The following is an 18,343-nucleotide window of genomic DNA, read 5'->3' as shown; positions in this document are numbered from 1 at the left end:
TTTTCTTTTACAAATATATTGAGCACTTAACTATGTTACACAGGATCAGACAAGTGTTGAAATGCCCCTTTGGTTACAAAAATAGAATTATTTTTGAAATTTCTGGATGCATGAGTTTTTCTCAAAATAATTCTCACCTGCTAACCTGGTGTTTCATCCAGAATATTTTAGTGTCTCCGCTCCAGGATCTGAATTCCTGGTCTATACAGTAAAAGCTAAGGGGTAGTTGAACAATTACTGGTAAGTACTGGCAATAGCAACAACAGACAATCTAATGTTCAAGTATTACTTGGGCTCCAGGTGTAAAAAAGGGCACAGCCGGATTTGACACATCATGAAGTAGGGTGTGTTTTGGGTAGTCTTAGGGACAATTCACTTCCAACGTTCTCAGCAGTCCAGCAACCTGCCTTGGGGCAAATGTGTAATGGGCAGGAAGATTTATCCGTATCTCACTTTTATGCCAAATGAAAGGAATTCCACTTATAAGAATTCCCATCTACCAAATTGCAAATGAAACCATCAGTGATTTATATGGTGGACATGGGTGTTTAATTTAATAATGTTATGCAGTGCACAAGAATACAGGAGCTGCTGCTTCTGAGGTCTTAGGGCTAAAGTGTTCCAAGGCACAGCAAGCTCTCCAGTCCGAACCTGCCATTTGCAGCGTTGCTGGTGGTTATGGAAGAGCCTGTGGGAGAGTGTAAGCCTCGGCCTGTTCTTTCACCATGAGTGTAAAATAACTCTCGAGATGGACAGATGTTTCAAAAATAAAAATTCTATACAGGCAGACAACAGCACCCAAAGTATCTGAGAAGCCTTATTAAATCAAGCCCACTACCTACTGGAAATGCTTTTATATGGATTTAGCGGTAGTTTTTAAAAACATTTTTGCTTCAAGGGCTTGGTGTTTTTGATATATGCACACATGCACACACACACATACACACATACACATATATCCCTTTCATACTCTGAAACTGTCCTCTGATTAGCAGAAATGGAGCACAACCAAAATAGAGGAAATGACAGTGGTGTGGGGCTGAGAAATCAATCAAACTGCATATGGAGCTTAGCATCACCTCTAAATCTCTTTTTCCCAACCTGTGCAGTTGCACATGTTTCGCTAATGGGAAGCCCTCTCTATAAACATATTTTATCTCTTTAAAGGAAATGGAAGAGGTTAGCCACGCCTAGGATAAGTGTGTGTCTAAGGCCATCCGCTGAGCGTGCATGAAAGGTGAATAAGCTTTGAGGCTGGAAGCTTCCAAAATCATTATAAGAATTTATACTGTGACTTCAATTGAAAAACACAGCCCATTCCCTCAAGACCGAGGACTTCGCAATGCAGAGCTGCTCAGTTGGCGGTGCTAGAGCTATCCCTGGTGTTAGGGTTATTGATGAAGGTTTTAATAGTGAACAGGGTTTGTTATTTTTGCTATTGGTCTGAATAACATTAAGCAGCATAACAGCAAATAAGCATTTACAATGTCTTTTTTTCCTACTTGAAATACTAGCGAAAAAAAGAGTCAGTATTCTAAAAGAATACCAGTTGCCCACGACGCAGCTATAAAAGTGAGAATTATAGTCCATAAAACGAAGAGAAAGTGAGTTGAGAAATTACCAAGTAAATATTAATATTATATGTAGACAGACAATCTGAGTAAATATAGAAGGGGGATAACCTCAATTTTTCTTACAGCATTTTTTGGCCTCATTTTCTGAAATAACTCATTTACCAAAATGGCACAACTCTCCAACATAATCTGGATGGCTTATAAAGGGGGAAATAATTTCAAAAATGAAAGTTGTTCAAGATACCCTGGTCACAGTGAAGCCTGAGTTTATTCCATACCAATTGTAAATGTTCTTGTAAACTTGGGTTAAATTATTTCCTAGGAAACTTTCCACAGTGGACATCTTTCAATCAATCAGCACAAAGTTTCAAGTGTGAAAATTACCTTTCGGTTATAGCTGAAAATTAATATCTTCTTGCTTGAGAGAAATGACATGCCCTGGTAATTTCCATATATCCTTTAAAATGGAACATCCAGGCTTCGATGCGAAATCTCCTAAAAATGACCCCCCAAAATACATCAAAACATTTCTATTAATTCATGAAATTAAGGGTAGCGTTTTACATTTTCTCCTGTCACTGATTCCATTTGCCTTATTACTTTCATCTGTGGCCCACAAACTTGGTGGCACAATCAACAAACCCCTCAGCGGCCGCTTCATCTCTGCTCTATTTGATTTCTCCTCTCTGAGTAAATGATTAAGTTTTCATGCATTGGTTCAACCAAAATCTATGTTCACTCAACCACGTCCTTTATTGATTACTTCTACTGCAAACAGTAGGCCAAGTGTGATATACATAATTGGACAGTTGTCGGGGGATGTGGGTGTTAACAGTCCTGTTTTCCCAGTTGGAAACTGGAATCACCTTGATACACAAATATTCTGCACTGTTTCATTCTCATTCTTTGGACCGAGGAGCCCTGTTCCTCAGAATATATGTTTTTAACTCTCTAAGGCCTGGCTGAATGAATCTAATGATTATACCATATAATGTGCTGCTCAAGTTGCACCTGTGCACTGCATATAGAAAACTGGAATTAATATTTGTCTAACATTTTAACCTTGTACTTGAATGATCAAGTAACCCATAGCTTTTCTGTGAGAAAAAATATTTATGATTCTTTCCCTTCTAAAGGAAGACTGGCTTCTAAATCCATGGCTAACTTGTAAATTTAGAAATCCTTTAAGCAACATATAATGTTTATATTTCAGATGCTCTATTAACAGCTTTGCTGGCTACAGAACTGTGCATTCGCTTAGTGGAGCATATAATTTATAATAGAAAGACTTCTTCTGTAGCATTATTTGTTAGAGCAAGTTCCAGATACTTTTAGATGTTTTGGAGATCGGTTGCTCCCTTGGGAGAAAAACAACTCGACTCACCCAGCAATAGTTTTATTTATACTATTTCGTATTTCTTATTCCCTGAACTTGTGTTTCTTTTGTTTGTTTGTTTGATTGCACATGTTGTGATTTAACAATCCTCAGCAGGCCAAACTTAATCCAAAATGTACTTCCATCAAAAGTATATCAGCTTCTAGGAACATGAACATAAATAAGCTTCAGTGAGCCCATTTTAGCTAAATAAAAATAATAATTTTTTCCTAAGGTTTAAAGTGATATTCAGAGAAGTCTCTACTTGTTTCTTACATCATCAGTTTTTTCTTGAATACTACAATACAAGAAAGAGCTTGGAGAGTTAACATCAATTTTTGTAAAACATTTTTAGTCCTAGAAATTTACAAGTTTGCTCAAAATTCTAAAATAGTATGTTTTATTTATTAATATTTTTATACTCTTCAGCTCTCTCAATACCATTTTAGTTGTTCTACAAAGCAAATATTTAAATCAGTGGGTGTGCCTCTCAGGGTATTTTATCCCACGTCTGCATTTGAAATAACCCTCAAACAATTTTTTTTCCGGCGAACTGAGCTATGCTTAAGTGTGGAAGAAGATTATTCATAATTTTATTATGAAAAAGTGAACAGAATCAATAAAAGGCAATATTAACTTTGGGAATGTGAAATTCCATTCTATTCTGACATGTAGACCATTGTTTTACCCATAAGAAAAAAGAATGCATTTGATAGTACCTGGTATTCAAGTAAACAAAAAGTGTTAGTTCTTTGACCTGGGCCCCTAGAAAGCAGACACCAGGGCTTTATTGGCCTATCTGTCTTGCAGAGTGTCTGTTCAAATCATGCCGTTTCATTCATTGCATAATGAAAGATTTTCAAAAAGTGATGTTTAGCTAATTTGGCTTTTCTTCTCAGCTGGTGGTAGATTCTATCAAGTAGAGAGCTGTGGGTATGATAGCTTTTTACTTCACTGCGTGGTAATAATACTGTCATTTAATGAATCTCTACTATGTGCCAGGCTATACATATATGTAATTTTTTATCTCATAGCACTTTGTGGCCCACTTTAAAAATAAGGAAACTGAAGCTGAGAAAGAGTGAAGTTATTCAATTAAGAGGCCATGCTGAGATTCAGGCCTAGATCTTCCTAATATGCACCATAGCCCACTGTAACTTTAAAGCAACCTACTTATTTTCACAAACATCCCACAGCTCATCTATGGAAATGTATGTTGTCCTCGTCAGATCTTGGGAGGTTCTGATACCTCTAATCCTACCACCACCTGTTTAAAATTATACTCTTTTGAAATGCTTTCTGAGCTTGTGGCCATTTCTTTTGAATGACCTCTATAGAAGTACATCATTGTTCAAGGGGTGGGTGGGTTTGATACTTGCAAACAGCCAAAGGATTTACAGTCACATTTAGAAAAAAACACACATCATAATCTCTAAGGGTAACCTCACTTGGGGAACATAATTGATTAAATTACTTTTACATGCTTTATAATAACCCTACACTGTGAAGATGTTTCCTAAAGAGGGATTCCAAAAGGCCATCAGCCTCATCACTAGGTGACATCTTTGAAGGTAATCACTTGGAGGAAGCTCTCTTCCTTTGCATGCTTAGTAAGTTTGGACAATTAGAAACATGGATGTACAGTACAGGGGGAAAATCACTGCTAAAATATAGATTTGCCATATGTGCATACAGGAGTTAGGGCAAACCATAGTCTATGAAATTGCCCATAGTAAGCATTTAGTGGAGGGGAGAAGACAGCCTTGGGCAGGACTCTGGAAAGAGCCAACTTTGGGTGGGAAGAGACCCCAATGTCAGTAAGATATCTGGGAAGATGAAGATATGAGAGAAATGAGAAAACAGAGATCAGCTGGAAGTCCTGGACAGTAGAGAGGGAGAAGCATTTAGCGGAGGGAGAAAGATGGGACGGTTAAGAGCAGGGACTCCCAGTCCGTGTGTTGAAGACCCGGGCAAGGGCACAGGAACAAGAGGCGTGGGAGTAGAGCCAGGAGCCTAAGAACCCATAAGCACACTAAACATTTGATGCAGTTCAAAATTCAAACGTCTCCCATAATACATACGACAATTTTCTAATTTATATAGGGGCTTCGAGTTCACCCCAGTATTCCCGCGCGTTGGCTCCAAATCCATGGGCTGCCTTTTAAGATCAGATTTGCACTGCAAACTCTGGACTTGTTCCTGTGAGGAGGACATCGAAGGACACATGCTCCAAGTTTCACAGCGCTATGTACAGTTCATAGTACCCATCATAGTTAATCCCACTTACAAATTTATAGATTATCCCTCCAAACTGACAGTGAAACTCTTGAAGAGCAGAAACCGTACTCCCCAGAAAGTAGCAATCTGGGGCATTTGCGAGTCTCTCAAAGGTTTCTTGATGTTACTGAAATATCCAGAAGACAGGAGTTTACAGTCATGAGGTTCAAACATCCAATGACTGAGGTTCTCACTGTTTACCTGGAAGCTCGACTTTCATGTGGACTGCATGAATGTTTCCCTTCTCAAACTTTCCACCATTTCTTCATTCAAAAACTTGTGAATGCCTAGGATATACCAAGCACTCTGCTAGAAACTATGCCTGAGCATTCTGCCAGGATATGTAACACCTGCACAGGTAACTTCCCTGGTGCCCGAGTTCCACTGCTGAGGGATGCTTACAAAACCCAACTCATTCACCTTTATAAACTTTTAAAAGGTTTTATTTTTAAAAATAACAGCTTTATTGATATATAGTTCATATACCATACAATTTGCCTTTTTAAAGCCTATACTTGGGTAGTTTTCAGTATATTTACAGAGTTGTGCAATCATCACCACTATTTAATTTTCATCACCCTAAAAAGAAACCCTGTACCCTTTAGCAGTCACTCGCCATTCCCTGCTCTGTCCACCCTCTGGCAATCACTAACCCGCTTTCTGTCTCTATGATTTGCTTATTCTGGACATTTCATGTAAATGGAATTATACAATATGTGGTTATTTGTGACTGGCTTCATTAATTTAGCATGTTTTCAAGGTTTATCCATATTGCAGCATGTATCAGTACTTCATTTTTTATGGCTAAATAATATTCCATGGTATAGATAGACCACATTCTGTTTATCCATTCATCAATTGATAGACATTTGGGTTGTTTCCACTTCTTGGCTAGGAAGAACAATGTTGCTATGAACATTCATGCGCAAGTTTTTGTGTGGACATGTTTTCATTTCTCTTGGGTATGTACGTAGGAGTGGGATAGCTGGGCCTTGTGATAATTCCATGCTAAAGTTTCTGAGGAACGGACAAGCCGTTTTCCAAGACAGCTGCAGCGGTTTACATTTCCACCAGCAAGGCCTGAGGGCTTAGAGGTTTACATTTTAACTTACTATGTGTTCCAACAAAATCAAGCCGCGGATTTTTTAATTTGATAGTTTCACTGTACTGATAACCATCTTGCGCCTTCTAAAGCAAAGACACGCAATATCTTTTCTTCACTGGACATTAAGTGAAATAATACTCCAGTAGTTTCCTGTTTTATTTCTTCTAGCCAAGGAGAGATGACAGAAGCAATTAAATACTTGAAAAAAGTTGTGAAAATTGCACGGAACAACTTTCAAAGCCTAGATATTGTGAGAGCAAGCACAATGCTTGGTGACATCTACAACGAAAAAGTGAGTACATGTGTTTCTTGTGTATGGGGGAAACGTAGCTTTAAAATTCTATTCCCCTTTGACCCTCCCTTCCCCCCAACATGTTATGCAGAATGGCCCCAGGACTGCAGGACCTGGTTGATGCCCAGGGAAGTAACTGGAAAGAGAAACGCCTTTCTTCCTCTCCTTCCAGGACCTGAGTGCCGTGCGGGCACAGTCACCACAGCTGCTGACACCGATTCACATGTTCACAGCCGCTGCAGGCCCTAAGTACTTTCAGATTTGAAGAGCAGTTAAAATATTTAAATTCAAAGCAACTTCATTAGAACAGTTGGCTCTTATCTGCCGACACTGACGTTCATCTCTCTTGCTCCAAATTCTTGTTTTACTGACCGGCTGGGATGCCCCTGGTAGGCCCCTCAGGAGAAGAAAGGACAATCCCAAGAGCAGTTCTGAAGGAAATATGTAATTCCAGCAACAGATTGGTTATGGGGAAAAAGAGAGAGAGACAAGGGGGAAAAGGCTAAAGCAAAAGTATCTCATTCAAGAGGCTGTGACTGCTGAAACGCATTGGCCATATGGACTTTTCATTTATTTTCTCCTGACTTTCCCTTCTATTACCCAGGTTCTCCTTTGGAAATGGTATGAAGGAGGCTTGTTTCTCCAGTTACAGTTGCTGTTCTGGTCATGAGTAGGATCCGGCATTTCTGAGGGCACTTACATCCTCCAACTGTGTTTCTACTCATTGCCTTCATCCTTTTGAGAGGCTGTTTATGTAATGATTCAGAGCACTAACTCTGAGGCCAGATTGTGTGGTTAAAAGCCGAGCTCTTTCAAATCTGTGGCCTGGGACAAGTTAATTACCTTCTAGGCACCTCAGTTTTCTCACCTCATAAGGTGGTTGTTGAGTGTTGAATGAATATTTAGAGGTCTTCAAATAGAGCCTGGCAGTGGCAGTCAATGCCACCTATGGGAGGGTAGCTATTACTCCCTCCACCCTTACGTGGTATCGTGCAGTTCCCCTCTGCCAGAGGCTCTGGGGGTTTGAGGAACCCAGCCCAGGTCCCCAAGCTTCTAGGTGGCCATGGTATTCAAACCCATACCCTTAACCACCGCAGTCTTTTATGTGCCATACAATTGATTTTCATGATTTCAGAATTATTTGGGCTTTATTTTTTAAGGAAATAGTGTGAAATGAATTTGAATGAATGAAACCACTACGTTTAGTTCCTGCTATGGGGAGCATGCTAATGGGGTGTCTTTTTACACCCCTCTCTTGGGCATTTGCCCTGGCTGATTTGCCTCCCCTCTCCTATCATTCATCATCAGAAAACCCTCTTTTTCTCTTGACTGTCACCCCCCTTCTTCTCTCCTCTTCCCTTACCCACCTTGTTCCCTTTTCCTGGCCCTGTCTTTCTGGTACCGAGCTCTCAGCCTCAGTGGTCTCTCCCCCTCCCCCTGGTTTACCCCACTTTGTCTCCCTCTTTCTCTGTGCCCCCTCCTGCCATCCCAGTCGCACCCAGGCCTTTCCTTCACTATGTGCTCCTGCTGCCCCATCTCTGTGGCCTTTCTCTCGTGCATCTTGCATGCGCTTTTGTTTACTTTTTAGCAAACTGGTTAAAAAACAGACAAAGCTTAGGCCTTTGTGAGGCTTATTGTCTATAGTAGCAGAATTGACATTCCAAATAAAAACAGTCGTACCTTTTTAAAGATATATATTTTTATTGATTTCAGAGAGAGGAAAGGAGAGGGAGAGAGAGAGAGAAACATCAATGAGAGAGTCAATGAGCAGCTGCCTCCTGCATGCCCTCTGCTGGGGATCAAGCCCGAAACCCCCAAATGTGCCCTGACTGGGAATGGAACCTCCATCTCCTGGATCCTAGGTCGATGCTCAACTGCTGAGCAACACCAGCCAGGCGATAGTTGTACCTTTTAAAAGGATTGTTCTTCAAAACAAGTGCAGAAGCACAAATCACTTTACCTACCACCAAACAATACCCAGAACTCCACCCTCCATATAACATCAACGTTGAGTATCAGCCTTTTTCTCCCTAATTACAGAAAGCATGAGGAAAATAAAACAATAAACTCTTCTAAGGGGTAGTATTCTTATGCTTGCATTTTCTTAACATTATTACCAAGAATTTGCATCTCATCGATGTGTATATTATCCTCTGATGTGAATAATAGTCAAAGGCTGTATCAACTACCAACAGTTAATTTTTTACCAGTTTATCTCTCTTCTAACATACAATTGGAGAATTCCAGTTATTTGTTCAATCTTCAGATTGCATGCCTTCAAATATACAAGCTGATTTATGCACCTTAGTGATTCCTTATGTTTTAATGAAATAGTCATTGATAAATAGTATAGTAGTAATTACATAATACTATAATTACTTTATATCATAGGCTTCCAAACGAAGGTTGATTTGTTAGTAAAACTGTTAATGTTGCATTTAATTTTTGTGCATTACTGTGATTCTTTGAGGACACTTCCTCAGAAAAATCTACTGATGGCTTCATAGGCTAACTCTGGGTTGTTAAATCACGGCTAAGAGTATGATTTGAAAACTTATAACTACACAGATTTATTAGGACTAAGTGATAGTTATTTTTCCTTCTTACCTTTTTGAGAGAAGGGGTCAGCCTTGCTGACATCCTGAATTTCCCTCCTGTTCTACAAGGCGACTTCCTAGGAGACATCGGCAAGGAGCTATTCATCTCTCTACTTTTTAGTTGCTTACGGATATTTCCTAATTGTATTAAGTACCTTCACCCCAGTTATATATCTGAATAATTTCACAAGCTCTTGGCATCACATGCTGTCTATTAAGGCTTTCTGTGAAGGTAAGCGAAGCAGGACAGGACCACGCTGAGTTTTGCTCACCTGAATCTGAATCTGCACTGAGAAGCTTATTAACTGTGATCCTGGGCAAGTGAATTCTTTAATACTCACTTTCCTCATCTTTCAAACGTCAATAGCAAGATACCTGGAAGACTAGCTATATAAGGTTTCGAAATTTAATAATATGTACTTGGTACCTAGTAGAGTTCCTGGCACGTATTGGATGCACACTAGCACTTACCTTCTTAATAGCTCAGACTCAGATATTCCCCTCAGTTCCAGGCTCATTCCCACTGCCTACTTGACATCTTCACTTAGATCTCTTCAAATATGACCTATCAAAAACTGACCTGCACTCATCATCTTTCCCCTAAATTCCATTGCTCTACCAATTTAATGCTCAACCGTGGTAGAAAATTATTCAGGCATTTTGTAGGCAACTTCTTCTCCTCAGTCTATGAGCTCCTGTTGTCTGGCCTCATCCAGGCCCATGGCTTTAAACACCACCCACATGCCAATGACTCCCAAATTTAATCTCCAACTCTTACCTCTCCTTAGGACTCCACACTTGTAAAGCCAACTGCCTACTTAGCGTCTCCATCGGATGTCCAAGACACATCTCAAATTTAACATGATTCTTCCTCTCTTGACCGACTCCTCACCATTTTACACCATCTTAATAAATGGTACCATTATCCATCCACTGAGTTGTTCAAGCCCCAAATCTGGATATTCTGTGATTCTTCTCTCTTCCCTGCTCCATAGCCTAAGCACAAGCAAACCCTGATCTTTATGCCACCAACATATATCTCAAATCCTCTCACTTCTCTCCCTCTGCTACTCTTACCACATCAGAATCATGTGTGAAAATTCCGTGTGATAGTGTAATCATACAAGCTTTGTTTCAAGATCTATGATGTCGTCAAGATCCCATCCTGAAATTGTCCACTAAATGCTTATCAGTGATATAACATTAAATGACGTTCTCTTCCAATAAGATGAATTTATGAAGTCCATAAATTCATTTGTAAATTCTCAAATTCATATTTAAGATCTCCAGGATTAATTGCTAAAATCTTCTGAATTTTATAATAAGATAGGGATTAACTGTAACAGAAATGAACTATGGAGGGTTGGACAGACCTTTGGAGAAGAGATTAAATTAGATATTAAACTCTTAAAGAATTAAAAATCTGGAAATACATCTTAATGAAATTTCATTCCAAAAAGGTATGTATACAAACACTTCCATCTGAGAATTTAGTGTTGTATTTTATTAATAGTGTTTTAAACTAGAGAAATTTACATTAATGCCAGTTCTATGGCAGTTGTGTATGTCTTAAGATTGAAAGCTAGGCACAATTAAAGGGAAAGACAATTACCTCATTATAATGCTTCTATTTTAAGGGGAAAAAAGCACTCCTTAAATGAGATCTAATAAAAGTTTTAGTCATGTAAATACTTACACTGTCAGCTAGCTCAACTACATGACCATAAACTTGGTTCATTGCAGAATTCTCACTGCCTGGAATGGGATTGGCACATAGTAGATGCCTGATGAATAAATGGATGAATGAATGAGTTTGTTTTAACATAAATAAAATAACATACAAAAATAATTCTGGAAATTCAAATATATGTTCATTATTCATGATCCCTAATTTTCCTAACTGAGCCTCCCACCTAAAACAATAAATAGCCTAAAGTTCAGGACTAGAACAACAATTAGATATTTATACTTCTCTTTTTAAAAACAAATATTTGGTCGTCATATATTTTCATCTATTTGGTCCTATATCTTTGGCAATCAGTAATTTCAATGAATTTTATTTTCACGTTCAATAATTCTGTTGTTTCTCAATCATGTAATTTACTAATTGGCATATAAATACCTCTGATTGTTTTATTTTTCCTAATTAAGTAATCTTATTCTCATATAAATTCTATGTGTTATACTTTGAAATAAGAGAAAGAATTGCTCATCTCAGCAAACAAAAATTATTATTGATATATGACAAAAGAACTCTGTTTAAATTAGCAAATTTAATTGGAATGAACCACTTGAATAAATGGTTCACCTAAACTGCCCTTGTGGGCATGTAACAGAGTGTTATATGTGCTGCTCAGAACTGTCACATAAGCCCTATTTCTCCCCTTCTTCACAGTGCCAGCAACTTTTTTATTCAATCAATTGACTGCTCTCTGAACTCCAGTTATACAGAGGTACATGGAGTTGAGTGTGCACTTTACCTGAACTGGTGTGTAATATAAAGCTATTACTATGGTGTTTTTATTTCTAATTCCTTCATAAAATATTGTGAGAGAATAACTTGAAAATTCATAATAAAACATTCTCTCTTGTGAGGGTTTCCTTTCAAAAGAATATGCATGTATGTTTTTGTTTATGTGTATGAGACAGAAAGTAAGGAGAGGGGAGGGGAAGTGGGAGAGGGGCGGGGAAGGTGAAGCCCAAAGTGCTATAAGTCATTGAAGAAAGGAAATCTTGTTCCCTAGAGTCTTTATAAGTACAGCTCAATCCTAAAAGTGATATTCTTCTTTGAGGATATCTTTCTTTAATGAAGATTTTCAGAAGACTTGGGGGCAGCAGAAGATAGTCTCTTCTCTGGATATTATCATTTGTAAAATGAGAAGATTTTCTCATAGGATGACTTATGAAAGCTGATGACATAATATATATGAAGTACTTAGCACTGGCCCAGACACTTCCTAAAAGTTAGGGAAACATTATTTATTTGTAGGCAATTCGCTTTTAGGAGGAAAGGTGAGGGTGACCAAAAAACCACAGCGACAACGACAAAAACCTTTAATTTTTGTAACTGAAAATGTTGCAAAGAACTTAGAAGAGACAGACCTTTGAGTGATCATCTGAGTTGTGCTAGTCCTATCAAAATCACATTTTTAAAAAATCTGAGATATTTCCACATTCTCAGTCAAGAATGGCATGTGCACCTGGGAAAATGACTAAACACCAAATCAGCAGGTATATACAACTATTTTCACTGATGATTGTATAACAAGTTAGCTGAAAATGATCTCTTACTGTGACTTAACTAAAGTTGGTTAAAAATATTTCCTTAAGTGAATCCCATGCTACAAGTAAGAAAATTCCATCCATATCAATGTGAATTGGTTCACTCTTTCCCAAACTTCTTTTTGCTATCATATATTAGATTAAGCCATATGAAAATGCTAATATTTGAACATTTTTTAATCCAAAAAAACTTATATTTCATCAAGTTCAAGCTGACAGATACAGCTTTCTTAGTGAATTGACTTCAAGAATTGCATGGTTAGTAATCACAGTGTTTAAGAAGAACCTTGTTCTAACAGAGACCCTGCTGGCCATCACTTTCTTCTTGAAGATGAGCTGCTATAACTGTTGAAAGAACAGTGTGGTACTTACCAAGGTGGGAAGATATGCGGAATGGTAAAGTGAAAATTAAGAAAAACTCATTCCTCTTATTTTTTAGGGATATTACAACAAAGCTTCTGAATACTTTCAGCAAGCTTTTGACACAACGGCAGAGCTAACAAACATGCCTCTGATGGACGAAACCAAAGTTCATTATGGAATAGCAAAAGCTCATCAGATGATGCTGACAATTAACAACTTCATAGAAGCTGCCGACCTCACCAGCCTTGACTGCCTGCTGTCATGGAAGGAGAGTAGAAGCGACATTGCACCCGACCCGGTTATCGGTAAGGTTTTTACATCATCATTAATGGCTAAGTCATTTTCGTTGTAAAGATTTATTCAATCATTGATGATTTTAATTGTATGGGTAATTTTAATTTTATTTATTTATTCATTACTATGTTAATACTGGATGTACTTTCATGCTATATTGTACCTTCAATTTTTAAAGAAAGCATAAAATCATGGGAATGATGCCTTCCACTTGATAAATCACCACTCTCATGCTGTTTTTTATTTCCGTTACCTTCCATATTCAATAGTAAGTACTGATCAGTTGTAAGAAATCTGAAATAAGTTCGTGTTTTAAAAAAAATGTTCAGTGTCGTGCCGTATTGACAAAAGCAAGTGTTCCCAGATGATAATTAGTAGTATACACTTACTTTTCTGATGCAGTAAATTTTCCTATCTTTTATCAATTCAAATTTAAATATTAATTTAGATAACATTTGACAGTAATTTCACTCAATGCCACTTTTTTCCCTATATGCCTTTGCTTGTGATAATTAGTCAAAATATTCAATTAAAAACAAGTAACTATTAAAAAAAATAACTAGGTAGCTGAGGGTCAGTTTTGTGTGTCAACTTGACTGGTCCTCAGTTAAGAATTTTAGATTAGGAATTTTTTTTTTAATTTTAAACAGTCCTGCCTATGACAGACCTTGGGTTACATAATTATTTGTTTGCAAGTCAAACCTTTTAAAGGAACATGTTTTAAATGTTTTGGGGTAACTCAAATGGAATTATTAGGCAACATTTTGTAACATGAAGAAGCATCTCCTTTTTGGAACTTTTTTTTTTTTCCATTTGTATAAAACAATAATCTCTCTTGGTATTTATTTCCTCCATAGACCAAACAGTAAATAACAGTTAATTGAGCACAAAGGAATTTTATTGACTCTTTACATTAGTGGAATACCACTGACCACTGTCTGTCCCCTACTTATAAAGCAGGGAAGGTCTCGTTCCAGACACACGCACAGGAAGGAAAAATGAGATGAAGTCATTGAACACAGAAGGCTTGTTGAATTTCAGTGTGCTCGAGTGCCCCCAAAATATTCCTGGTCAACTCTTAACTAACCACTTTTAGGTAATAATCTGCCTGCTTTAGAATGTTGCCTTGTTATATATTTGGGAGCGTGTTCTGCAGTCCTGAGTTATCTTCCTTCCCGGGAGATAAAGCGGGGGAAATGCGATCCATCTAGAAAACTTGCTCAGATAAAAGGTCTGGTAGAGAGTGCGCGGAGTCACTCATGTTTTCAGGTTTATCTTGGGTGGACTTTAGCCATCACATGAGGCTCATGAAAAAAATACTGACACCTGGCTTCTAATCAGAGCCAAGTATCCATTTGCTACAATCCTGTTTTTGGCTTTTTAAAATTCTTCTTTACTTTACTCTATGAAGCTATTTTTCTATTCTTTTTACATTTATCTCCATATTTTTGTAAGAATGTATTGTGTTCTAAAGGACTTGGGAACACAACAAAAAATGAATTTCAAAGTAATATTCGGACAGTGAAAACTCAGCTATTCGCGTGGTAGAGACGATGAAATCCTCCGGAATGCTATGAAAGCACACCCCCTCACTGCTGCGTTTGCTCGAGATTAGAAATCTATGCATGGATGAGCTTCGTCACTGTAGAAACCAGAAATGATAATCTTTCAGACTCAGGTATAGATAAGCTGATTCTCACGCTATTGGCATGTTTCACTGGTAGTTGTTCTATATGGAAATAAAACCTGTAGGACATTATCAAACATGCCCGTTTGCATAAACATATTTTTAGCTCAAAATACACTAGAGTCTACTTAAAAGGTTTACAAAATATTTCTTAGACCATAACTTATTATTCTACCTTTTCTTCAAAACCTTCCTTGGCTCCTTCCTGCTTGTAAATCAAGTACAAGCTTCTCAACCTTTTGAGCCCCCTCCCCCGCCGCCCCCTCCCCCCTTCCCCGCCTTACTTCCAGCTCCAGCGCTCTCCAGAGAAATCTCACTCGGTCTTGCAAGGCCCTTCTCAAGCGCTGCAATCTTCCCGGGTTCCCCTCTCGAATGTTCTATCTTCCCTCGGTTACCACCTCGAATGGCATTCATTCCTCTCCAAACACTTTTTGATTTGCAGTAATTTGCATCCTGTACTAACCCGAAAACAGGTTTTGATTTTAGACTTTAAGGCGCAGTGTCTAACCCCCACTTCCTAGCAAGTAAATGTTTGTCAAATAAAATAGAATTCAAATTGAGTATATATGTCTTGGCATAAACCAGTTTCCACTAACCACTTTCTAAAACAGGATTCATAGTTCCCACCTCCGTGGAAAATATGAGGGGAAAACCCCTCTGATCCAGCACCGCTCTCCGATTACCACGCCATGATCACATGGACGCAGGGCAGCGCCAAGTGCCATGTTGACAAAATCAAGAAATGCAGAAATATTATTTGGAAGTCTGAGCAGCTTTTAGGTTTTCAAAGTTTGTGTTTCTTGTCAGAAAAGGCATCTTTAATCTTGCTACAGAGGGGTCCCGTGTATTCAGAAAAAAGCAGATCAAAGATTTGAAAGACACATTATAAAAGCTGTGCGGTTATCCTCGCCTCTGAGACTCACATCCTCCAAACAAATCATTAGCTCACAGAGCAAGCAATATTCTTCTAAGCAGAGGAACACGACCCCCTAAGGGAATAGAGCAGCTAGAGCACTCCGGTCTCCAGATGAAACACAGCAGTCACTCGCCAGCAATCATCCCTTCTCTTTGTACCCTTCAGAGGGAACACGGCAAAGGTAGGCGCCTTCCTACCATGCTCAGACTGTTAGATACGGTCGGGGTGGTTTCGTAGCCTTCCTTTCCTTTCCAATCACGAAATGAAAATAGATTCTCCTCCCAAACTGAGGAATTTAGGAGGAATTCGAATCTATTGCAGTTCAATAAAATTATTGAAGCCTGAAGCAACAGAAATTAGTTCTCTCTGGAAGGCTTAAGGGCCTATGAATTTCTTCTGGTTTCTCCAGAATAGAGTTTCTTTTCCTTACTAGAACTATTATCTCTACAATCATGGGCCACAATTCTAATTAATGACATAAGACAAGAAAATCCTCTGAGGAATTCCTAGGAAGGTATTCTTGTGTCCCCATTCTTAAAAGGGGACATGAGATGCGGAGATTCCCTTTTTCCTGACTTTGAATATCATGCGAACGTGGGATGCCTAGAGCTGCTGTAGCCAACTTGCAGCCAGGCTACCAAACTGATGATGGCAGCGAGGAAGCAGAGGAGGGGCCTGGGTCCTTCATGACCTCCTTCCACTAAAGTCACCAATCCTCCAGTGGCCACCACCATGTGTTTATGTGAGATAAATTTTCCTGCTTCTTAAGTCACTCTCGGCTGGTGTTTTTTCATTGTTGCTGCTGTTTCTTTAGTAAAACCCAGGTAAAAGCACTAACAGCTACCAGCACGGTAACAATAAAATGCCCAGCAGTGCTGACACATTGCCTGGCACAGAGGAGCCACCGTGGCGGCTACTGCAGCCCCAGGAGCTCGCACAGCACCTGGCGCATACTAGCGCTCAGGGAATACCTGAGCTGGGGGCTTCTGGTTGAATCATCTTTTTATTAATTTCGTTTTCAAGCATTAGGCAGCATCTCAGATGATCCGACATTCTCTCTGAATTTTAAAGATGCCCCCTGTTATGATTTGCTTACCCCCTCCTCCCAACTCAACCCCCTTCTTAATTAGGACACCTCGCCTTCAGAGGGCCGAGGTTCTGAACATTGTTAGGAAGAAATCGCTCTGACCGAACTGAGTCCCACCAGCTGTGAGTGACTAAAAGTGCTTCAGCCGCCCTGCCTGGGCGGCTCCGTTGGCCGGAGCGTCATCTCTTACACCAAAAGGTTGGGAGTTTGATTTCCCGGTTGGGGTGCGCACAGGAGGCAGCTGATCAGTGTTTCTCTCTCTCTACCCCTCCCTCTCTCTCTAAAAATCAATGAAAACATCCTCAGGTGAAGATTAAAAAATAATAAATACATTTTTTAAAGTGCTTTAACCTATTCAGAGCAATCAGGAGTTTATTTTTTTTAATGTTTGAAGATCACCTCTTGCCAACACTTAGGACAGTTGTAACACAGTGTGTAACTGAAGTCATTCAGGCACTGTGGGGCAAGACAATTACCAATAATGAGGCCAGCACATAGATCTTCCAAAGTCTGGGAATCTACCCTAAAATTCAACTTCTCTAAGCTATTCCTGAATTTCAAAGCTTTCCTTTCTTCAGTATAAGTCTATACCTTTCTTTTTGGTGGGAGGGGGAAGCTTATTAGAATTTTTACATGACAGATCACATCAAAGAAGGTGATGAAAGCTAAGGTCCCTCTCGTCAGACACACATTCAATTAGTGCATATAATTTTCAGAGGGCTCAGTGACCATTGCTTAAGGGGGTAGAATTTACAAGTGCTGACCAGTTGTCTGGTTCTTTACTCCTCTGGGCACATGCAAGATGGCTCTTCTCAATCCCTGGCAACTAGGCAGGGCTCTGTGACTAGTCCCGGCCCAGGGGCGAGCGTCACTTTTGGGCTTAAGCAGAGGAGGGCACACCTGATCCTGCCGCTGGCTCTTGCCCTGCTGCGGCGAGCACGGAGGAAGCCTCATTAAAAATTCTGGAGCCACAGGTCGGAGCAGCCTGCATGGCTAGATGTGCGTGTGAAGAACACCTGCCCTAGAAGGCCATTCACACCTGCAGCAGAGCTGTGGCGAGCACAGAATAACCCTTTCCCGTGGTGAGCCACGGAGACTTTTGGAGTTATTTCCTCCCCTAGCTTCATTTAGGCTCCTCGAGCTTCGGGATCCTTGACGAAGGCTCCCTGGGTGGCAGCAGTGAGGGGTCCAGCGGGAAAACTGCGACAGCCGTTTCTCTGCGCGACAATTCATAAACTGTGTGTTTCTACGTCGTGAGTCTGCCTGTGATTTCATAGAGGCAGAGAGCCTCTGTTTTTTTACTTCCATTTCCAGTCCCACAAAAACAGGTTTGATAAGGCAAACTGAAGGTGAAACCTTAAAACACGTTCTTCTTATGCGCTCTCCTGCTGTCAAACAGCCTAAGAAAGACAAACGTCTTTCCCGCTCATCTAATTTAAATTGATGGGTTATCAAAGTGCGCTCCTAATAAATTTCAAGAAAGAGCTTAGAGAA

At 39.4% G+C, this 18,343-nt stretch overlaps 1 protein-coding gene across 1 annotated transcript in view; it reads left to right on the top strand.

Moving 5' to 3' along the window:
• TTC29 (tetratricopeptide repeat domain 29) overlaps positions 1–18,084 on the top strand; it is a 100,480-nt gene extending 82,396 nt beyond the window's left edge. The window contains exons 8-10 of the mRNA XM_016206863.2: positions 6,500–6,623; positions 12,942–13,170; positions 17,981–18,084. Coding sequence (XP_016062349.2) covers positions 6,500–6,623; positions 12,942–13,170; positions 17,981–18,084 — 457 coding nt within the window. The remainder of the gene's footprint in view (positions 1–6,499; positions 6,624–12,941; positions 13,171–17,980) is intronic.
• Positions 18,085–18,343: the final 259 nt, after the last annotated feature.

The sequence above is a fragment of the Miniopterus natalensis genome, chromosome 4 (genome assembly GCF_054644295.1).
Source record: "Miniopterus natalensis isolate mMinNat1 chromosome 4, mMinNat1.hap1, whole genome shotgun sequence".
Taxonomy (NCBI): Eukaryota; Metazoa; Chordata; class Mammalia; order Chiroptera; family Miniopteridae; genus Miniopterus; species Miniopterus natalensis.
Note: the sequence above shows the minus strand (reverse complement) of the source record. Positions and strands in the feature narration are given on the sequence as shown.